Below are 18,028 nucleotides of genomic sequence, written 5' to 3'. Positions count from 1 at the left end.
ACACCTGTCTGCCAGGATTTCCCCAACTTTGGGTAACTTCCAGCCCAGGAGTGGAATGACCAGGGCCAGGTATTTTTAGCAGAGTTGCTGGCAGCTGCCTTGAGGGTGCTGAGGGGGAGGTGGTGCTGAGTTAATCCTTTTCCCTCTCTGGGCCTGTATTCCTGCCCCAAGATTCAGGCTCACACCTCTACCTGAAACACACTGCCAGAGGGCCTCCCTTCCTTGCCCCCTCCCCCAAACAGCTTTCCAAGGCACCCCCCCCCCAACCCAGGGCTCAGGTGACACTAACCCTTACCTAGAAGGGCAAGCTTGCCAGGCAGAATCTTCAATTCCCAAGGTCAGGGAGGAGAGTGAGACCGGCTAGAAGCCTGGATTTAGGACCCCTAAATTCTAGTTCAGATATGGGCCAGTGGGGAATGGGCAGAGAAGAGGGAAGTCTGTCATACCAGTAACTGGTCTGCTTCATTGGGCAACAGGCCCGGACTAGGGGAAAGGCAAAGAATTCGCTTTTAAACGGCCAGACCTAATGCCTCCTCCACTTCCCCGGTCAATTCACATACTCCCCTTCCTTCTCCCTCCTACACACACACACACACACACACACACTCTCTCTCTCTCTCTCTCTCTCTCTCAGACCGGGCTTTGTCTGCAGAGTTTCTCCCTGCCCTGCCCTGGCGGGTGGGGTGGGCTATCGGTGGATGTGAGGGCCTAGGAGGAGGGTGGGGGATTCCCCCGGGGGGAGGGGGATGGACACGTCAGCCCCCGCGCCGCGTGGACGGGGGCGAGTGCGGGGGTGGGGGGGCGGGGGCGGGCAAAGGCTTAAATAGGAGGCTCTGGAGCCCGGACCCAGTGCGGAGTGAGACGGCGGCGGCTGCGGCAGCTTCGAGTGTCCGCGCCTGGGTCTGTGAGTGGATTGTAGCCGAGCCTGGACTTGTTTCGACCGTGTCCGTGTGTGAGTAGGTGAGTGTACTCGGCGGAGCTGGGTGTGGGTGGTCGCACCATCTGGATTGCGGATACATCAGTCAGGAGGATGGGTCACAAGTCAGGGCGCAAGGACCTTCTGTGGCAGGTCCTCGGCCCCGAGCATCTTGCCTGAGCCGGATCTAGCCTCCCAGTCCGTCTCCACTGCGGTTTACGCGGCCATCCGATTCTGTTCCCCAGACGGCGGCGGACGCTATGACTCTGAACGGCGGCGGAAGCGGAGCGGGAGGGAGCCGTGGCGGGGGCCGCGAGCGCGAACGCCGTCGGGGCAGCACACCCTGGGGCCCCGCGCCCCCTCTGCACCGCCGAAGCATGCCGGTGGACGAGCGCGATCTGCAGGCAGCGCTGACTCCGGGAGCTCTAACAACGGCGGAGGCCGGAACAGGGGCCCAGGGTCCGAGGGTGGACTGGCCCGAGGGCTCCTCCGACTCTCTCAGCTCCGGAGGCAGCGACTCAGACGAGAGCGTTTACAAGGTGTTGCTGCTGGGCGCGCCTGGCGTCGGCAAAAGCGCTCTGGCGCGCATTTTCGGTGGTGTAGAGGATGGCCCTGAAGCAGAGGCCGCAGGTGAGGGGCTGGGACTATTCAAGGGAGGGAAAATCCCAGGGTTAGGCCTGGAGGCTACAGGACTGGGGAGCAGGACTAAAAGCAGTAAATATCAAAGGGATTTTGATGACACTCTGAGAATCACGCCTCTACCCGCCCATTTCACAGATGAAGAAACTAAGGGAGAAGGTACCCCCAGTCCTTGGTAGAGAAAGAAATGCCTAGGGTAGAAGGTCCAGGGCATACGTATGATTATTCTGTAGGATGGGCACAGGCTATGACTCCCTGTTAGGACTAGCAAGAACACAGCCAGAGGCAGTTTCTAGGAGAGGAGTCCTAGGTAACCAAGGCCCCCAGGGGATGTTTGTTCTAACTCAGGCCACTGTGGTCAGAACCACGTGGGTCCCAAACATCAGGAGGGCAGGAAGCATGAGAGTGGCCACCTAAGACATTGCTAACCTGGGGAATGGGTGTCTAGGTGGGGGTAAGGCACACCATGCTCTCCACCCCTTACTTCTCAGCCCTGTCACTTCTGTTGCCACACAGCAGCCATCAGTGGAGGAGAAGGTTAGGGGGGCTTTGGGGAGGGGTTGGAGGGTGTGACCAGAACAGAAAACAGGTTCATAAGGGAGGGGGGCTTTTGGCAGCCAGCAGGCAACCTGACTACTGGTCTCCTGACTACTGGTCTCCTGCCTAGGGCACACATATGATCGCTCCATCATGGTCGACGGAGAAGAAGCATCACTCATGGTCTATGACATTTGGGAGCAGGTAAGATGCAGGCTGAGACCCAGGGCAGGGTGGGAGGGGGATCTGGGGGTAGGGGCCTGCAGGGAGTGCAGGCCTTGTAGCTGGGGAGCTGGGGCATGAGGACTGTTGGGTGAATATGTTTCTATGTTCCCTAGGATGGGGGCCGCTGGCTCCCCAGCCACTGCATGGCCATGGGTGATGCATATGTCATCGTGTACTCGGTGACAGACAAGGGCAGCTTCGAGAAGGCCTCAGAGCTTCGGGTCCAGCTGCGGCGGGTGCGGCAGACAGATGACGTGCCCATCATCCTAGTGGGCAACAAGAGCGACCTTGTGCGTTCTCGTGAGGTCTCCTTGGATGGTGAGCAGGGAGTGGGTCAGGAAGGGAGGGAGATCCTGGCTGGGCCGTGGTCCACTCAGTCTTGACTCAGCTTGAGTCCCTGGGGATCATTGGTGGCTAAAAATGTTCAGGAATAAAACTTGAGGACAGAGGGGGAGAGCTGCTGCTCTCCCACAGGAGTCCCAAAGGCCTGAGTTCTGGGGAAAGGACCAAATGTGCTAGGGGAGGTGGAGGTGGCTGGGCTCTGAGCTGGGCCATCTCAGGGCCCTCCTCTCCCGTCCCCTTTGGCTGTGGCTTGGCAGATGAGGGATGAGGAGAGTTCAGGGAACCAGGCCAGGAGGCAGAGCCTGGATTTCAGGCCCAGGCCAGTCTTGGTATAGTCTTGCCCCTGGGAAGGACCCACCCATCCTGTGCTCAGCATCCACCTCTATGACCCTCAGACCTGAGCCCCTCAGAGGAACCTGGCAGTAATTTGGTGATGTCACCCTCCATTCCATCTGTCATTCATCATGCTGTAACATCAAGCCATAAAACACTAAGCTACCTAACAAAGTTCTCATTTTCCTGTGTTGTCTACTGTAGCACTTCCATTTAAATATCAGACTTCAAATTATTTCAGTAACTGACTTTTCTTTTGTGGGCCTTTGTGAGCTCCTTAAACGTGGGCACACTCTGCCATTTGGGTAACCCAATGCATCCTCCATACAAGAGCCTGGGTCCTTTTGTTTCTGGGGAGGACCCAGGGCTTCCCCTCCACAAATGTGGAAGCTGCCCTGGGGTGGCCGGGGTTTGAGTGGGGCTCTCACCCACCCACCATTTGTTTACTGACATATGCCTGTCCCCACGCATACCAGAGGGCCGGGCCTGCGCCGTGGTCTTCGACTGCAAGTTCATTGAGACGTCGGCTGCACTGCACCACAATGTCCAGGCGCTGTTCGAAGGTGTCGTTCGCCAGATCCGCCTGCGCAGGGACAGCAAAGAGGCCAACGCACGTCGGCAAGCCGGTACCCGGCGGCGAGAGAGCCTCGGCAAAAAGGCGAAGCGCTTCCTGGGCCGCATCGTCGCGAGAAACAGCCGCAAAATGGCCTTGCGCGCCAAGTCCAAGTCCTGCCATGACCTCTCCGTGCTCTAGGCCCATGGGCACTCACTGTGTTGTGCAGACAGATGGGCAGATTGGTGGGCTGGCCCAGCCAACTGCCCAAGGTGCCTCCGGGCTGGCTCAGACTCTGGACGTCCCCCACCTCATGGTCATGGACAGACAGACAGTGCTGCCCAGCGAGGCTGCTTTCAGTGGCCATCGAGGGCTGGGCCCACAGAGAGATGCCTGTGCAGGTCCGTGTGTGTCCCAAGCAGCAGCCCGAGCCCAGCCCAAGTGGCAGGCCTGTGAGGTGGGTAGAGAACTCTGCCTTTCTCTACACCTGTGGTGTGCATGCCCTGGAGGGAGGCTGTTCAGTGCAGTGGCTATTTGTTTACATGCAAATTTTTTTTTAATAAAGACTATTTCCTGGTAGGTAGAGGCTGTCAACTCTATTATTTCTGCCGTCCGCGGACTGCAGGAGCAGGGAGGGTTCCTGAAGCTGAGGAATGGGGCCTCACTGCCCTACCTTAGTGTGTGGCCTTGACTGTCCTAATGTTTGGGCCCAGGTATAGTCAGCTGGGTCAAAGGGGCAGGTGTGGGTTGGAGCCTGGTTAGGGGTCCAAACAGCAGGAGGAGACACGAATTCCTCCCAGCCTGTTAGCCAGATTCTTTTGCACTGGGGACTGGCATCGCCCAGCTGATTGAGGATTCAGTCACCCCACTGTATTTCAGGGAAATTGAGGCTGCCCGAGGGACCACGCCCTTCCCCAGTTCTCATGGCCAAACAAGAATCCTGGGTCTGACTCAGGTGGGTGTCTCTACCCTGTTCCCTCCTGTAGGGCTAGAATCTGGCTATGGAAGACTTCTGAGACTCTCTGGTTGGGGAAGGAGGTAGCTGGTTTGCTAAGGTTAGGATGAGGAAGGTACATGCAGGTGGACTTGACTTCGGATGGCTCCCCACCTAAGGCTGGGCTACTGGGCAGGGCAAGTGGGAGGAGAAGGACAGGGAGGGCTCACTGTTGTCTCCAGGCCAGGCCAGAGAATCCCATGCTTGGCATTGGCTAATCTGGTCTTGGTGGGAACAGAACCCTGAATCCCCCCCTGCCTGGAATGACAGGCCTTGCATTTGCATGTGAATGTCTGCATACGCACTTAGCAGCTTGAGGTGTGCATCTCCCCACCACCCACACCCTGGAAGGGAGCCTTCTGGGCACAGGTGCCTGCTAGTAGTTTACCTACATCATTTCAGGAACAAACATCTCCAGCCAGCAATGGCAGATGGGGGACTGAAGCACTTGCCCGAGGCTGCATGGGCAGAAGGGGCTGAGTCGGGACTGGTGTATAGTCTGTCCACATCAGAAGCCTGGAGACAGCCTGGGGCAAGGCTAGGGACAGTTTCTGAGAAGGTTCCAGGCCAGCATCCATACATTCCTTTATTAGTTCAATTTATTCATTTCACAGATCCCTGGAAGCCCTCAAAACCAGGTCAGAACCCTGATTGCAATTACTCAATGGCAGGAGGAGGTTTGAGGGCTGATCCTCAGATGTGTGACCCACCATGACTAACCCACATGCCCCACAGGGCAATAGTAACTGCTGAAAGCTGCTGCCACTCCCTACTCCCATCCCCAACGTACTTCCAGGCCTGTGGCAGACATAGTTTTCTCAGAATAGGTGAAGGTCCCGAGGCCTGAAAAAGAATCCTGACCTTCTTGGCTCTGCCACTTACTGGCTGTGTGATCCTGGGCAAGCTACTGAACCTCTCTGTGCTCCAGTGTGTGACATGGGGACAATGCCCCTTTCAGAATGGAATGGGTGCAATAATGAAGGTATGTGTTTCAAGCAGTGCCAGGCACATCGTAGGAGCTTAACACACATGAGATCCCGTCAACATCCCCACGCTGCCCTGCTCCAGGCTGAGGTGCCTGAGGGACCCTGAGGCTGGCACTCAGCTTGTGACAGACAAGGCTGGGGTCAGCCAAGGGGTCCTGGCCCAGCCTCCAGCCTGAGAGAAACTAAACAGATATGCAGTGGGAAGGACTCAGGGGAAACTACCAGAGGGATTGGAGACCAGGATCCCTGACCCTTCCCAACCTCCCTCTTCGTCCCAGACTCCCAGGCCCCAGAAACTTCTCCTGGCTCCACTTGGATGCCCTCACTGAGGGCAAGGGCCCCTAGTCAGCCCTGCAATTCCCTCAAGGTCACCTGAGCTGGCTCAGTCTTCTCTCTCCTCCTCAGAGGCACGGGACAGTCTACTGTCCCAGCCTGTTGGTGTCCAGGAACTAGTGTGAGCACTTAGGGGATCTCACAGCCTGATGTCTGCCCTCCCCCACCTATTGGTCCCACTGGTGGATGGTCTGGAGCCCCACATACCCGGTGCATGTCATGCATTGCTCACCTAGCCTGCAAGTGCAACCTCCAGTTCCTTATCTTAGTTCCACAAGACATTTGGGGCTGCCAGGGCCAGGTAAGAGCCTGATCATTCCTGGGTCCCTGAGTCTTGCCCTGGAGGGCCTCCCAGTCTGATGGAAGAGGAAGCCAATGACAATCTCATGTTATTTCTGTGTTGACAAAGGTGCACTTGGCATGGGGGTGGGGGCTGAGGGAGTCCTAGAGGAGAAGCCTGAATAAGTCTGGGAGCCCAGGGAAGGTTCCCTGGGACAGGGAAATATTTGTGCTCAGTACTGAAGCCTGAGCAGATGCTCAACAGACAGAGGAAGGAGGAACAGAGTGGGCCAAGGTGGAGCTGCAGATGCTGGCACATGGGGAAGAAATGGGAGTAAGTCTGGAGTCACAGAAAAAGAACTAGTGTCCAAACCCAGAGGGCAGAGAAGTACCCACTGGGCCATGTCGGGGTGGGACAAGTGCTAGTTCGATGATCTCCCCACCTCCTGGGGCTTGTGGTCATGGATGCTGAGCAGCCTCTAGCCTTCCAAAGTCAATGAGTAACTTGGGGGGCTGGGCAGGGCCAAGCCTGCTGCTGTGGGCCCAGTGGTGTTTTCCACTCCTGAGCAAGCGTGGCTGGCCCGCCTACCTGCTCAAGTGTCCGCCCTGCCCTGTTCTACCCGGTCTGGCCTGGCCAGCGCTCCCTGTTGAAACAGTCCTCTCACCTGGCAGCTGCACCCAGGAAGGCAGCCTTAGGCACCGGCAGGTGAGGACCTGGGAGTGGAGGGGTGGGCAGGACTGAGGCTGGGGTTGATAGTGGGGGGAGAAACAATACCCTGTCGTCCAGGGAAGAATTCCCAGGAGTGGCTGGAGTGGCTGTCCATGGTCTGTGTGCACAGTTCTACACTGAGTGCTGGAAACACCAAGGTGAGGGAAGGGCTCATGCCCTGGGCGGTGGGGGGGGGGGGGTGGTCTCTATGTCTGAAGGATGGCAGTGGGAGGTAGAATGGTCCTAGAGACCCTGAACCAGGTGTCCTCAGTTCCAGGAGGAATTCTCCTGTGGTCAAGTCCTCTGTGACCTTGGTCAGGCCCTGCTCTTCAGGCCTTGCCTGCAGCGCAAAGTGACTGAGGGAAGTGACCCTCAGGGTCATCAGGGTTTTTCTAGCTTCAGACTATTGTGATTTGCATGGCTGCTGGGAAACGACCACTTTGGGATCTACGAGCAGGGGAGGTTACGATAGGAAGGAGACAAAGGTCTAGAGGTGAAACTTCCATGGAGATACTTGTGGGGGCAAGAACCAAGAGACAGAAGGGTGGCTGGACCTGGGGACCTTGGTGGGCCTAGCCAAGGAGCTGGACACTACCCTGCAGGCAATGGGGAGCCACAGGTCCTTCAAAAGACAGGAAGAGGAGGCCAGTCTGTCATGAGGTCCCTCTGGCTATGTGTATGCAGAGGGCTCAGGCAAGGGACAAGAATGGGAGTTGGTGGGGGCAGTGTCCAAGTGAGTGGGAGATGGAAGGGCAGCTCTGAGAGTTGCTGGAACAGCAGAGAAGAGGAGGGGACAGGAGGAGGCCAGGCAGCCTGCCCTGTGGTGACCAGGAGGTCCATTGTCCCCCATGGTGCCTGGAGAAGCCGTGGCCTGGGGCTGAGGGAGACTGAATGGAAGAAAACTTACTAGGGGGAGGGTAAAGGGAGAGCCCCTCCTGCCCACCAACCTGGGCTGCGCCCTTACTGCCTCGTCCCTCAGGCCCATCCTGACCATGGTCCCTGCCTGGCTGTGGCTGCTCTGCCTCTTCGTCCCCCAGGTGAGCTGGTCCCTGCCCCTCTTCTTCCGATCCTGGCCTTGGGGGTTGGCATCCTTGCCCCCTACTCCACCTGGACCATTTGCACTGACTATGGATGGCAGTACTTGGGGGATGGAAGTTAGAGCTGTCCATAGGCCTGTTGTGGGGTCAGGAGGTCAAAGGCCAGGGGGTGGATGGGCTAAGGTATGGCCAGGCCCAGGGAAGAGGCAGAAATTCCCCTTCCCTGTCAGGTCCCAGCACCCATGGCAGGAAGGTACAGCTTGGTGACATGGTGAGAACCCTCTCACAGGTTTTCCCTGAGGCCCAGCCCGCAGAGCTGTGTGTGGAAGTCCCAGAAAACTATGGTGGAAATTTCCCTTTGTACTTGACCAAGGTAAGCCTGAAAGTTGGTTGGGCTGCCCTCCCCCAAAGTCCGGCTTCCCTTACCTCTGGCACTCCTTTCCTGCCCTGGTTTTCCTTTAATCCTGCTTTCTAGACAGGATGCAGTATAGTGTGAATGACTAATAAGATTTTAATGCCAGAAGAAAGTAGAGCTTTCAGTTAAAGAACGAAGGGGTGGCGGAGGGTTTCAAGATTCGGAAAGTAGGGCAGGGAGTATTAGGGCACATCAGGTACAGGGAAAAGAGCTCTGGCTTTGAATTCAGTCCTGTTGCTCACCCACTGGCTTTGTGATGTCAGGCAAGTGCTAGCCCTCTCTGAGCCTCAGTATCCCCACATATGAAATGGGGCCACTGGATGGAGGGGGCATCCCCCAGACCTGGCCCCCCTCCCTCACCTCTGTTCTCTCCCACCAGCTGCCGCTGCCCTGTGAGGAGGCTGAGGGCCAGCTTGTGCTGTCAGGAAACTCAAGCACAGCAGCTGAGGGCCCCTTTGCTGTGGATCCAGAGTCTGGCTTCCTGCTGCTGACCAGAGCCCTGGACCGAGAGGAACAGGCAGAGTACCAGCTACAGGTATGGCCAGACCAGGGGTAGAAGAAAGCAGCCAAGGCAGAGCGGGGCACTGACTACCCTTCCCTACCAGGTCACCCTGGAGGCTGAGGATGGACGTGTCCTGTGGGGCCCACAGTCTGTGCTTGTGCGTGTCAAGGATGAGAATGACCAGGTGCCCCATTTCTCCCAGGCCATCTACAAAGTTCGGCTGAGCCAGGGCACCAGGCCTGGTAAGTGCCAAAAGCAGCCACTCACAGCAAGGTCAGGTGGGCACTGGTGGGAGAGCAGAGAGTAGAGATGGCCAGAGAATTGGCATGGGGACAGGGCAGCCAGGGTCCAAGCTGCCCCTTCCCATTTCTGTCCCATCCTGCATGTCCTACTCCACTCAGGGTCCTCAGGTGAGTCCCAGCCACTTGTGGCCTCAGTTTGCTCATCTGTGAAGTGGGGTGAAAAGCCATGGCTCACCTTCAGAATCCTGATGTGATGATGGATGTGGAAGGAAAACCAGGGAGAGATACAGAAGCATGGGAGACTCTCCCACCCCTTTCACCCCTAATGATGAACCTCTCCACACACACCAGGTATCCCCTTCTTCTTCCTTGAGGCTTCAGATGGGGATGAGCCAGGCACAGCCAACTCAGATCTTCGATTCCACATCCTGAATCAGTCCCCAGCCGAGCCTTCCCCAGACATGTTCCAGCTGGAGCCTCAGCTGGGTGCTCTGGCCCTCAGCCCCAAGGGTGAGCCTGAGCTGGGTGTTATGGGGAGGGAGGGTCAGAGGAAGCTGGGGAAAGCTGCATCTGAGCTTTAGGATGGGTTGGAGCTTGAAAGATAAAGGAAGAAAGAGCATTCCAGGTGGAGAGAATAGCAAGGCAAAAAAGCCATGCTTGAACCATGTCTGGAGGCAGGGCCACACATGGAGACTTAAGAAATGGTGTGGATGAAGTGCTTACATTCTGCAGACCCAGGCCTAAGGGGGAAGGATAGGAGAGACCTGAGGGGTTGTAGCCCAGGACACTGCTTGGACACCTTGGGACTGATGGCGGGAGACACCTGGACCTGGGAGTTCAGACCAGAGGCACAGTTTGGAGATGGAAAGAAAAGCTAATCATATACCCACTCAGCCAGCCACCATTCATCCATCTATCCAACCATCCATCCATCCTCCTACCCTCCCAAACCCCCATCCATCCACCTAGTCACCCCTCCATTTATCCAACCGGGCATTCACTCATCTACTCACCCACCCATTTGCCCCTCCCCCTATCCTAGTCATCCACCTAACCAGTCCATCAATCATTCATTGTGTGGATAGATGTGGAAATGGCTTTGCAAACTCTCAAGTCCTGGTTGGATGCTCACAATGGTGCTAAAATTTCCTCTCATCCCTTGGCCAAGAGAGTATCCTGAACACCTGCTGTATGCTTGGCTTTGTACCTTGTTGAGAAGGTTGCCCTGGCCCCCTGCTCAGCTGACCACCCTGCCCCTTCTAGGGAGCACCAGCCTAGACCAGGCTCTGGAGAGGCCCTATCAGCTGTTGATACAGGTCAAGGACATGGGTGACCAGGCTTCGGGCCACCAGTCTACTGCCACCATAGATGTCTCCATAGTAGAGAACACCTGGGTGCCCCTAGATCCTGTCCACCTGGCAGAGAATCTCCAAGTTCCATACCCACACCACATTGCTCAGGTGAGTAAGTGGCTGTCAGTGGCTGAAGTCACCCCATGGATGGTGCAGCTGGTTCTGAGTCTTATGGAGATTTGCAGGGTGGGTTGGGGGCCCAACTTGAGCCCTGCTCCTCTCCTACCTACGCTCCTCCCTTCCACTGTCTCCATCAGTTCTCATGATGGATGGGCATTTAAGGCCCTGGGACCAGGCCCATAGCCCCTCACCTGCTATCCTTTGGCAGGCGTGGCTCTGCACTCTGAGATCCTGAGCTGGCCCCGGGCTTCCTCAGCAGAACAGCTGCCACCTCCCTGCTGCCATGGGGATTGTCACCCTGGCCAGGAATGTCTCAGGCCTCCTCGAGGAATGCCTTGGGGTCAGGCCCAGCCTGAGAAGGCAGAGAATAAAACAACCTGGTCGTTCAGACACTATGGGCAAGTTCTAGGCTTTGACCAGGGCAAGGCCACCATGGAGTTGCCACAAGTACCCCAATCAAAAGGACCCTACCCGGACTCTAGAGAGGACAGCAACTTGCCTGGGGTCACATTGCAGCTGGGGCCCAGGCTCCCTACCTGGGAACAGTTGAAACCTAAGGGCTGACATGGGCCATTCCTGCCCATTGTCCTGGGGGGTCCTCATTCTGTGTCCCCCCCCACCAGGTACACTGGAGTGGAGGGGATGTGCATTATCACCTGGAGAGCCAGCCCCCTGGACCCTTTGATGTTCATGCGGAGGGGGAACTCTACGTGACCGGGGAGCTGGACCGAGAAGCCCAGGCTGAGGTGAGGTGAGGGGGAAGCCAGGAGGGCAGGCTGAGGGGTGCTTGGTCACTGTCCATTTGGCTTCTGGGGGTGTCACATTACCCACAGGCACTGAGGCAGAAGAGCTGGAACTGGCCACTAGAAGGGAACCCAGACCCAGGCCAGGCTGGAGCTGCCCTTGGTCTTCATCTGAAGCCCCCCACTGCCCATTCCAGTACCTGCTCCAGGTGTGGGCTCAGAATTCCCGTGGAGAGAACTACACAGAACCTCTGGAACTGCATGTGGTGGTCATGGATGAGAATGACAACGCACCTGTCTGTCCCCCACGTGGCCCCCCAATCAGCATCCCTGAGCTCAGCCCCCCAGGTGGGCTATGGGCCTTGTCAGGGGGTAGGGGAGGGGTGAAGTCTCTATGAACCATTCCATCTTGCTCTTCTCTGGAATGGGGCTGTCCTCAGACCCCTATAATAATGTTTCACCCAACACACACACACACACACACACTCACACACAAAAGCTCAGGTTTATTCCAGCACAAAAGAAGAGTGCATGAGGTAAGGCCTTCAGGCCTGGCTGTGGTCCCACCCAGGTGGGTGCTGTCTTTACAGGCACCGAGGTGGCTAGGCTTTTGATGGAGGACTTGGATGCCCCTGGTTCCCTCAATTCCCACGTTGTGTATCTGCTGCTGAGCCCTGAGTCTGAGGAGGGGGCAGAGGGGAGAGCCTTTGAGCTGAACTCCACCTCGGGCAGTGTGACACTGGGGCCTGCCCCACTCCAAGCTGGACAGAACGTCTTGATTCAGGTGCTGGCCATTGACCGAGGAGGAGCAGAGGATGGTAAGTGCCCTGATGGTGACCCAGGTTTCCTGTCCCTTCTATTCCTATCTTGGCCTTCCCAATATACCCTCCCCTGCCTCAGGCCTCAGCAGCACCTGTGAGATTGCTGTCATGGTCACGGACATCAATGACCACGCCCCTGAGTTCACCACTTCCCAGGTAAGTGGGAGCAGGGGAGGACACCTTGGGAAGGTGCTAATCAGGGGGCTCATAGCCCCTCTCCATCTCTCCAGATTGAGCCTGTAAGCCTCCCTGAGGACGCAGAGCCCGGGACTCTGGTGGCTACACTCATGGCCACTGATGCTGACCTTGAGCCTGCCTTCCGCCTCATGGACTTTGCCATTGAGGCTGGGGATGCGGGGGGGAACTTTGGCCTGGATTGGGAGCCAGACTCTGGGTATGTTCAGCTGCGACTCCTCAAGGTAAGGGGCTAGGGGTGGGGAAGGGGCATACACACACACACACACATACACACACAAGTGTGCCATGCCCCTGCCCGCACAGTGACCCACGCCCCACTGGTTCCAGAACCTCAGCTACGAGGCAGCCCCAAGTCACAAGTTGGTAGTGGTGGTGCGGAGTGTGGCAGAGCTGGTGGGGCCAGGCCCAGGACCGGGAGCCACAGCCACCGTGACTGTACTGGTGGAAAGGGTGGTGCCACCCCCCAAGTTGGACCAGGACAGCTACGAGGTCAGTGTCCCAGTCAGTGCACCAGCTGGCTCCTTCCTGTTGACCATCCGGCCCTCAGACCCCACGAGCCGTCCCCTCAGGTAAGCCAGAGGCCCTTACTGGGCTGGACCTCCCCTGCTCCCTAGGGATGACCCCAGGGCCTCAGAGGGGACTGACATTATCTGTGGCCTGGAATATTCCTCAAACCATGGTTAATGTGAAGGTTGTGACTCCTCTGAGGAGGGGAGGTGGATCAGGGCTGGATGAACTGGACAGGGCATAGAGACGGGTGTTTGGACCCTGTGAGAGCTCAGATAATGCCTCCCCATGCTGTCCTGGACCAGGCCGTCTTCCGATTGCCCACCCAGACTGCAGCACAGAGAAGGCTGCTCCCAGGCTCTGGCTCTATCCTGGCCCCTTTGTGGACTGACCTGGGAGTAGTGGAGATGAGTCATGCCCCCGGGCTCTGATAGTCCTTCCCTCACCCACAGTATTTGTGTTTCAAGCCCTGCCTCCCAGCAAGCCCCTGAAGCTGGGGAGTGATCATGGGCACTGCTGCTGCCCCCAAGTCCCAGGGAGAATGTGGAACTTGGGCAGGTTACACAGCCCTGGAGTTCTCTGGGCAGGACTCTGTATATGGTCCCAGTGCCTCCCTGACCCCCGCCCCCATCTTTTCTGGGCCTCAGGTTCTCCCTGGTCAATGACTCAGAGGGCTGGTTCTGCATCGAGGAGTTCTCCGGGGAGGTGCACACAGCCCGGCTCCTACAGGGTGCCCGGCCTGGGGACATGTACACAATACTCCTGGAGGCCCAGGATGCAGGTATGGCTCGGTGGTGGTGGTGGCCTCACAGAGGGAGAGCAAACCTCAAACAGACAGGCAGACAGATGGGCAGGACCAAGCTTCCTCTCCAGGGCTCTTGTTGGCCTCCAGTCTGCCCCAGGCAGGAGGGGTAGACCAGGGGCTGGGTCCAGTGTCCCTCTCTGAGAATGCCTGGCCTCTGCCTCCCCTCTCAGACCACCTTCCTTACTAGGCACCAGCAATCTCCCAGCTCTGCCCCTCAGCCCTGGAGGGACTGTCAGGGAATTGGCTTCAGACACAGGCTGGGAGCAGAAGGTGTGGGGCTGGGCAGGGGAACAGAGGGCCAAGAAGTGAGCCTGGATAGGACACCGATAGGTCCCAGGTGAGGACTCTGAACATCACTTTGACGGGATGAAGAGCTGGCCCAGGGGTGTGTACATCAAGGAGGTGGGTTTCAGCTCTGGGCTGGGCTGTCCTGTGATGCAGGACCCAGCAGACCCAGTTTATCTACAGTCAGGGCATTTCCATCTTGTTGGGCCCTGGCACCAGGGGCTGATGGGGGGTGGGGGTGAGGGCAAGTTTGGCATGTAGAAAGTCACACAAAAAAAGACCTGGCAGCTGTTTGGATAGTGAAGGGGGTGCAATGCATTGTGGGTTGAGGAGCGGGATGGAGCAGAGGGGGTGGGGCGGGAGAGGGTGTGACAAGGAACTCAGCAGGGTGAGACTGATGGGCTCTGGGGAAAGGGACCAGCTCAGGGACTCTGAATTCACTTGACCCCCATCAAGGGCCCCAGCCAGTTCAGAACTGCCTTCTCTGCAGATGAACCAATGCTGAGAACCTCTGCGACCCTCACGATCCACTTCCTGAAGGCCCCTTATGCCCCGGCCCTGACTCTGGCCCCTGTGCCCACCCGACACCTCTGCACACCCCGCCAGGACCATGGTGTGGTTGTTAGTGGATCCAGAGAGGACCCTGGCCTGGCCAGTGTGCACGGTCCCTACAGCTTTGCTCTTGGTCCCAACCCCACGGTGCAGCGGGATTGGCACCTTCAGGCTCTCAATGGTATGTGGTGAGGGAAGGAGGGAGGCTGTGGCCAAGGTAGGGGGTGGGTGACACTTGGAAGTGAGATGCCCTTCCATCATGGGGTTGGGGCTGGGCCTGGAGGAGCAGGTGAGTGACTCTGATCACTGCTTATGGTTCCAACAGGGTCCCATGCCTACCTCACCCTGGGCCTTCATTGGGTGGAGCCACGCGAACACGTAGTCCCCGTGGTTGTCAGCCACAATGCCCAGATGTGGCAGATCCAGGTCCGAGGTGAGGCGGCTGGGGTGCTGCCAAGGTCAGGGGCATGCAGGTCCTGAGGGAACCACTGGGATACAGGCGGAGGGGCTGGGTATACACACCTGCAGGCTCATATCGACAGCATATGCCTGTACACAACTGTGTGGCTGGGCACACAGACCCATGTTGCATCCCCCTGATACACATAAATACATACATATGCACAAAAACACACATACTAGTGCTGGGGGCTTGGAGGAGCAGGAAAGCCCTCCCCCAATGCCCTTATCTTCCTACTCTCCCTGTCCCGAGTGATCGTGTGTCGCTGCAACGTGGAGGGGCAATGTATGCGCAAGGTGGGCCGCATGAAGGGCATGCCCACGAAAATGTCGGCGGTGGGCATCCTCGTGGGCACCCTGATAGCAATAGGTAATGGAGGCTGGGCTCCTGCTTGGGGGAGGGCAAGGGTGGTTGGAGCCACAGCCTCGGGAGAAACAGTGCCCTGACCCCATGGTGCCTCTCAGGGCTGGAGAAGGAATCCCTTCCCCCGCCACCAACTCTCCTAGTCATTATGCTCTTGCCTCCTGTTACCATAGTCACAGCATCCACATTGATAACGGCAATTACTGTTATATTGACCATGTATCAGGCCCTATGCCAAGCATAGTATTATTGCACTGAATCCTCCCCACAATCCTGTAAGTAGATCCTGGCATCTCTCCACTTTCCAGATGAGGCCACTGATGCTCAAAGAAGTTAAGTGACTTGTCCAAGGTTAAACAGCTAAGCTGTGGTAGAACCCAGGTCTTTCCAGCTGAATTCCTTCAACCCAAGCCTCCCTCTCCATCCCCTTTGTTTCTTTAGCCCCCTAAATTATTTCCTGGCTGGTTTTCTTTGCTGGTTCTAGTGCAATGCTACAATATGTCTTTCTCTCAGAGGTCAATGGGAATAACTCAGTGGCTCCCAGATGACACCCACCAAACTGTTCCTCAGAGAAGGGGAACTTAGAGACTGGGGTGTTTTGCTGCAGCCTCAAAGGGGCAGGGGTCTGGGGATAGCCAGGCAGGCCAAGCAGTCAGGAACCTTCAGGCACCAGGACCACAGAGTGATACCCAGTCCAGCCTCGGAGATGCTCTTTAGGAAACTTTGCTTCCTCATTAAACCAATACCAACAGCAGGGAGTCCCTGGTGATGGACAAGTCCTATGGCCCCTTCTGAGGGCTGATCCATCCTTCTTGGGCCTCTCAGGCATCTTCCTCATCCTCATCTTCACCCACTTGACCCTCGCGAGGAAGAAGGAGCTAGATCAGCCAGTGGATAGTGTACCCCTGAAGGTGGCAGTTTGAATGGTCCAGACATCCCCTGCCGGGAGCTCAGCCTCTGGCGCCATCTGAACACACTGGGAAAAGGTCCAGCACTCCAGGTCCATGGGGGCCGGGACAGAGCAGAAGCCCCTTCACTTGCCTTGGAGTGGAGGCAACATCACCAGACATGTCTGCAGAGCCTGCACACTGACTTAATGGGCTGCCTGTGGGAGCACTTCAAATGGCTCACGTTTGTCCAATAATAAAGCCTCAGAGAACTGGGCAAGGGCCCTAAGAGACTGTGCACCCACGTCCGAGTGTCCGTGTGTGTGCATATCCATGTCCACCCTCCTTTCATCCCTACCCCATCTTCTGCTGCACAAAAGGGTCTGGGAGCTTGAGGGACAAGCCTGGTATCACCTGTGGAGAAAGACATGGGGGTATCATATGGGCTCTTGGTGAGATCTTGAGGCTAGAGCAAGGTGGATCATTTCCACGGGCATTCGGAAACCACTGGCTATAGACTTTGGATGGGTTAACTCTGTCCAGGTGATGGTTGAGGAGAGTGTCCTTGAGAGTGTCATTTCTGTGTTTGCCTGGGTATCATCTTTGTTATGGGAGGGCAGCTTGTGAGTCCACGTCCTGCGCTCATGTGTGACCACACTTGTGTCCCTATGCACAAGTCACCTACACACAGGGGAGGACAGAGGGGTCTGGGTAGGAATTATGAGGTACTCATGGGATTGGAACAGGAGAGGTGAGGCTGGGGATGGGTCCTTCTGTGCCAGTGCTGGCTCCAAGGCACACTTGGGTTTTACATACTGGTTGGTGAGCATGTGGAGAGTCCGCAAAAAATCAGAGAAGGAGACATTACTCAGATGGACACCACTGGAGTGGGACAGGAACCTTCATGGCTCACCCTGCCCTTGCCCCAGGTGAACCCCTTCCCCTGGCCCAAGATTAAGCCACAGCCCTGGTGCTGAGCCTTGACACACCTCTGGACTGACCTCTAATCCCTGACCCTGGACTGGCCACAGACACATGCTGATCCCTCAGGCCTTCATCCCAATGGGAGCCAGGGTGGGACTTGCTGTCCCAGGCACCCTTAGCTGGTGATGGTAAATCACGGGGAAGGGAGGAAAACAACCTCATTAGGGCCCAGGCCCTATTTTTAGGAGATAATCTCTTCCGTCTTGGCAGATTCTATGGGATGGAGGCCAAGCCCAGCCAAGAGAGATGGGACAGGCATCCTGGCTGGCCTGGGGGAGCCTGGGAAACTCAGCCAGGATCTCCATCCCAGGGATGGACTCCAAGGCTGATCCCAGCCACTCTGGGCCCAGGTTCTCCCCATCCCCAAACTCCCCACAGGAGGCACTGCTAACTTCTGTGGTCCAAGCAGAGCTTCCTGCCTCTATCCTAGGATCCTCTGCTTGGCTGCACCCACTCAGAAGTCTTCAGAGTGCAAAGATCTTTGAAGGCAGAACTCATCTAATCTTTCCATCAACCTGTGAGGGTGGGATTATTGGGACCATTTTACAGTAGAGGATCTTGAAGGTCAGGGAGATAAGGGCTGCAGCTGGGAGTCTTAGAAGCAGGGCACAAGGTGAGACTCGCGGGTCAAGGTTCTTGTTACCTCTCCAGAAGTGTTCACGGCCTTCACCTGGTCTCTGCTCCCATGAGATCCCCTAGATGGGCCTTAGGGATCAACCAGGCCAGGAGCTCCTTATAAAGCTGGGAAAGTGAATGACAAAGAGGTAGAGGGACCTTCCCAAGTTCATCCAGCCAGTGAGATGCAGCACTTGAGCTGGAACCCTGGAATCCCCCATTTTCTGGGTCCTTGTTCTGGATAGATATATAGGTTGATAGGTGGGTAAGTAGATAAGTGGATGGATGAATGGG

General features: G+C 57.0%; 2 protein-coding genes across 5 annotated transcripts; both read left to right on the top strand.

Moving 5' to 3' along the window:
• The first annotated feature begins 799 nt into the window (after window positions 1-799).
• On the top strand, window positions 800-4,126 carry RRAD (RRAD, Ras related glycolysis inhibitor and calcium channel regulator). Its single transcript, XM_032486483.1, has 5 exons — window positions 800-960; window positions 1,162-1,546; window positions 2,223-2,296; window positions 2,431-2,635; window positions 3,469-4,126. The coding sequence occupies exons 2-5, from the start codon at window positions 1,177-1,179 to the stop codon at window positions 3,744-3,746; spliced, it is 927 nt and encodes a 308-aa protein (XP_032342374.1). The 5' UTR covers window positions 800-960; window positions 1,162-1,176; the 3' UTR covers window positions 3,747-4,126.
• A 2,563-nt stretch (window positions 4,127-6,689) lies between these two features.
• On the top strand, window positions 6,690-16,440 carry CDH16 (cadherin 16). Of its 4 annotated transcripts, none has more exons than XM_032486480.1 (19): window positions 6,690-6,843; window positions 6,925-7,004; window positions 7,826-7,883; window positions 8,114-8,256; window positions 8,678-8,833; window positions 8,904-9,042; window positions 9,394-9,552; window positions 10,306-10,502; window positions 11,138-11,260; window positions 11,455-11,605; window positions 11,848-12,075; window positions 12,158-12,234; window positions 12,309-12,497; window positions 12,604-12,845; window positions 13,431-13,564; window positions 14,364-14,606; window positions 14,751-14,858; window positions 15,138-15,254; window positions 16,074-16,440. In XM_032486480.1, the coding sequence occupies exons 2-19, from the start codon at window positions 6,960-6,962 to the stop codon at window positions 16,169-16,171; spliced, it is 2,607 nt and encodes an 868-aa protein (XP_032342371.1). In that variant the 5' UTR covers window positions 6,690-6,843; window positions 6,925-6,959; the 3' UTR covers window positions 16,172-16,440. The 4 variants fall into 4 exon arrangements, with proteins under 4 accessions (XP_032342371.1, XP_032342372.1, XP_032342373.1 ...); XM_032486481.1 differs by having other exon boundaries at window positions 15,131-15,254; XM_014555824.2 differs by having other exon boundaries at window positions 6,708-6,843; window positions 8,173-8,256; window positions 16,074-16,439.
• The last annotated feature ends 1,588 nt before the right edge of the window (window positions 16,441-18,028 follow it).

The sequence above is a fragment of the Camelus ferus genome, chromosome 9, assembly GCF_009834535.1.
Source record: "Camelus ferus isolate YT-003-E chromosome 9, BCGSAC_Cfer_1.0, whole genome shotgun sequence".
In the NCBI taxonomy this organism is placed as follows: Eukaryota; Metazoa; Chordata; class Mammalia; order Artiodactyla; family Camelidae; genus Camelus; species Camelus ferus.
This window is presented reverse-complemented; position numbering and strand designations above follow the sequence as displayed.

Bases quoted from the DNA above. Each gene is read 5' to 3' on its own strand.
- RRAD (XM_032486483.1), top strand. From the start codon at position 1,177: ATGACTCTGAACGGCGGCGGAAGCGGAGCGGGAGGGAGCCGTGGCGGG. The intron at 1,547-2,222 runs GTGAGGGGCTGG...TCTCCTGCCTAG, and splicing joins CCCTGAAGCAGAGGCCGCAG to GGCACACATATGATCGCTCC. The intron at 2,636-3,468 runs GTGAGCAGGGAG...CACGCATACCAG, and splicing joins TCGTGAGGTCTCCTTGGATG to AGGGCCGGGCCTGCGCCGTG.
- CDH16 (XM_032486480.1), top strand. From the start codon at position 6,960: ATGGTCTGTGTGCACAGTTCTACACTGAGTGCTGGAAACACCAAG. The intron at 7,884-8,113 runs GTGAGCTGGTCC...CTTCCCTGTCAG, and splicing joins TCTGCCTCTTCGTCCCCCAG to GTCCCAGCACCCATGGCAGG. The intron at 9,043-9,393 runs GTAAGTGCCAAA...CACACACACCAG, and splicing joins GAGCCAGGGCACCAGGCCTG to GTATCCCCTTCTTCTTCCTT.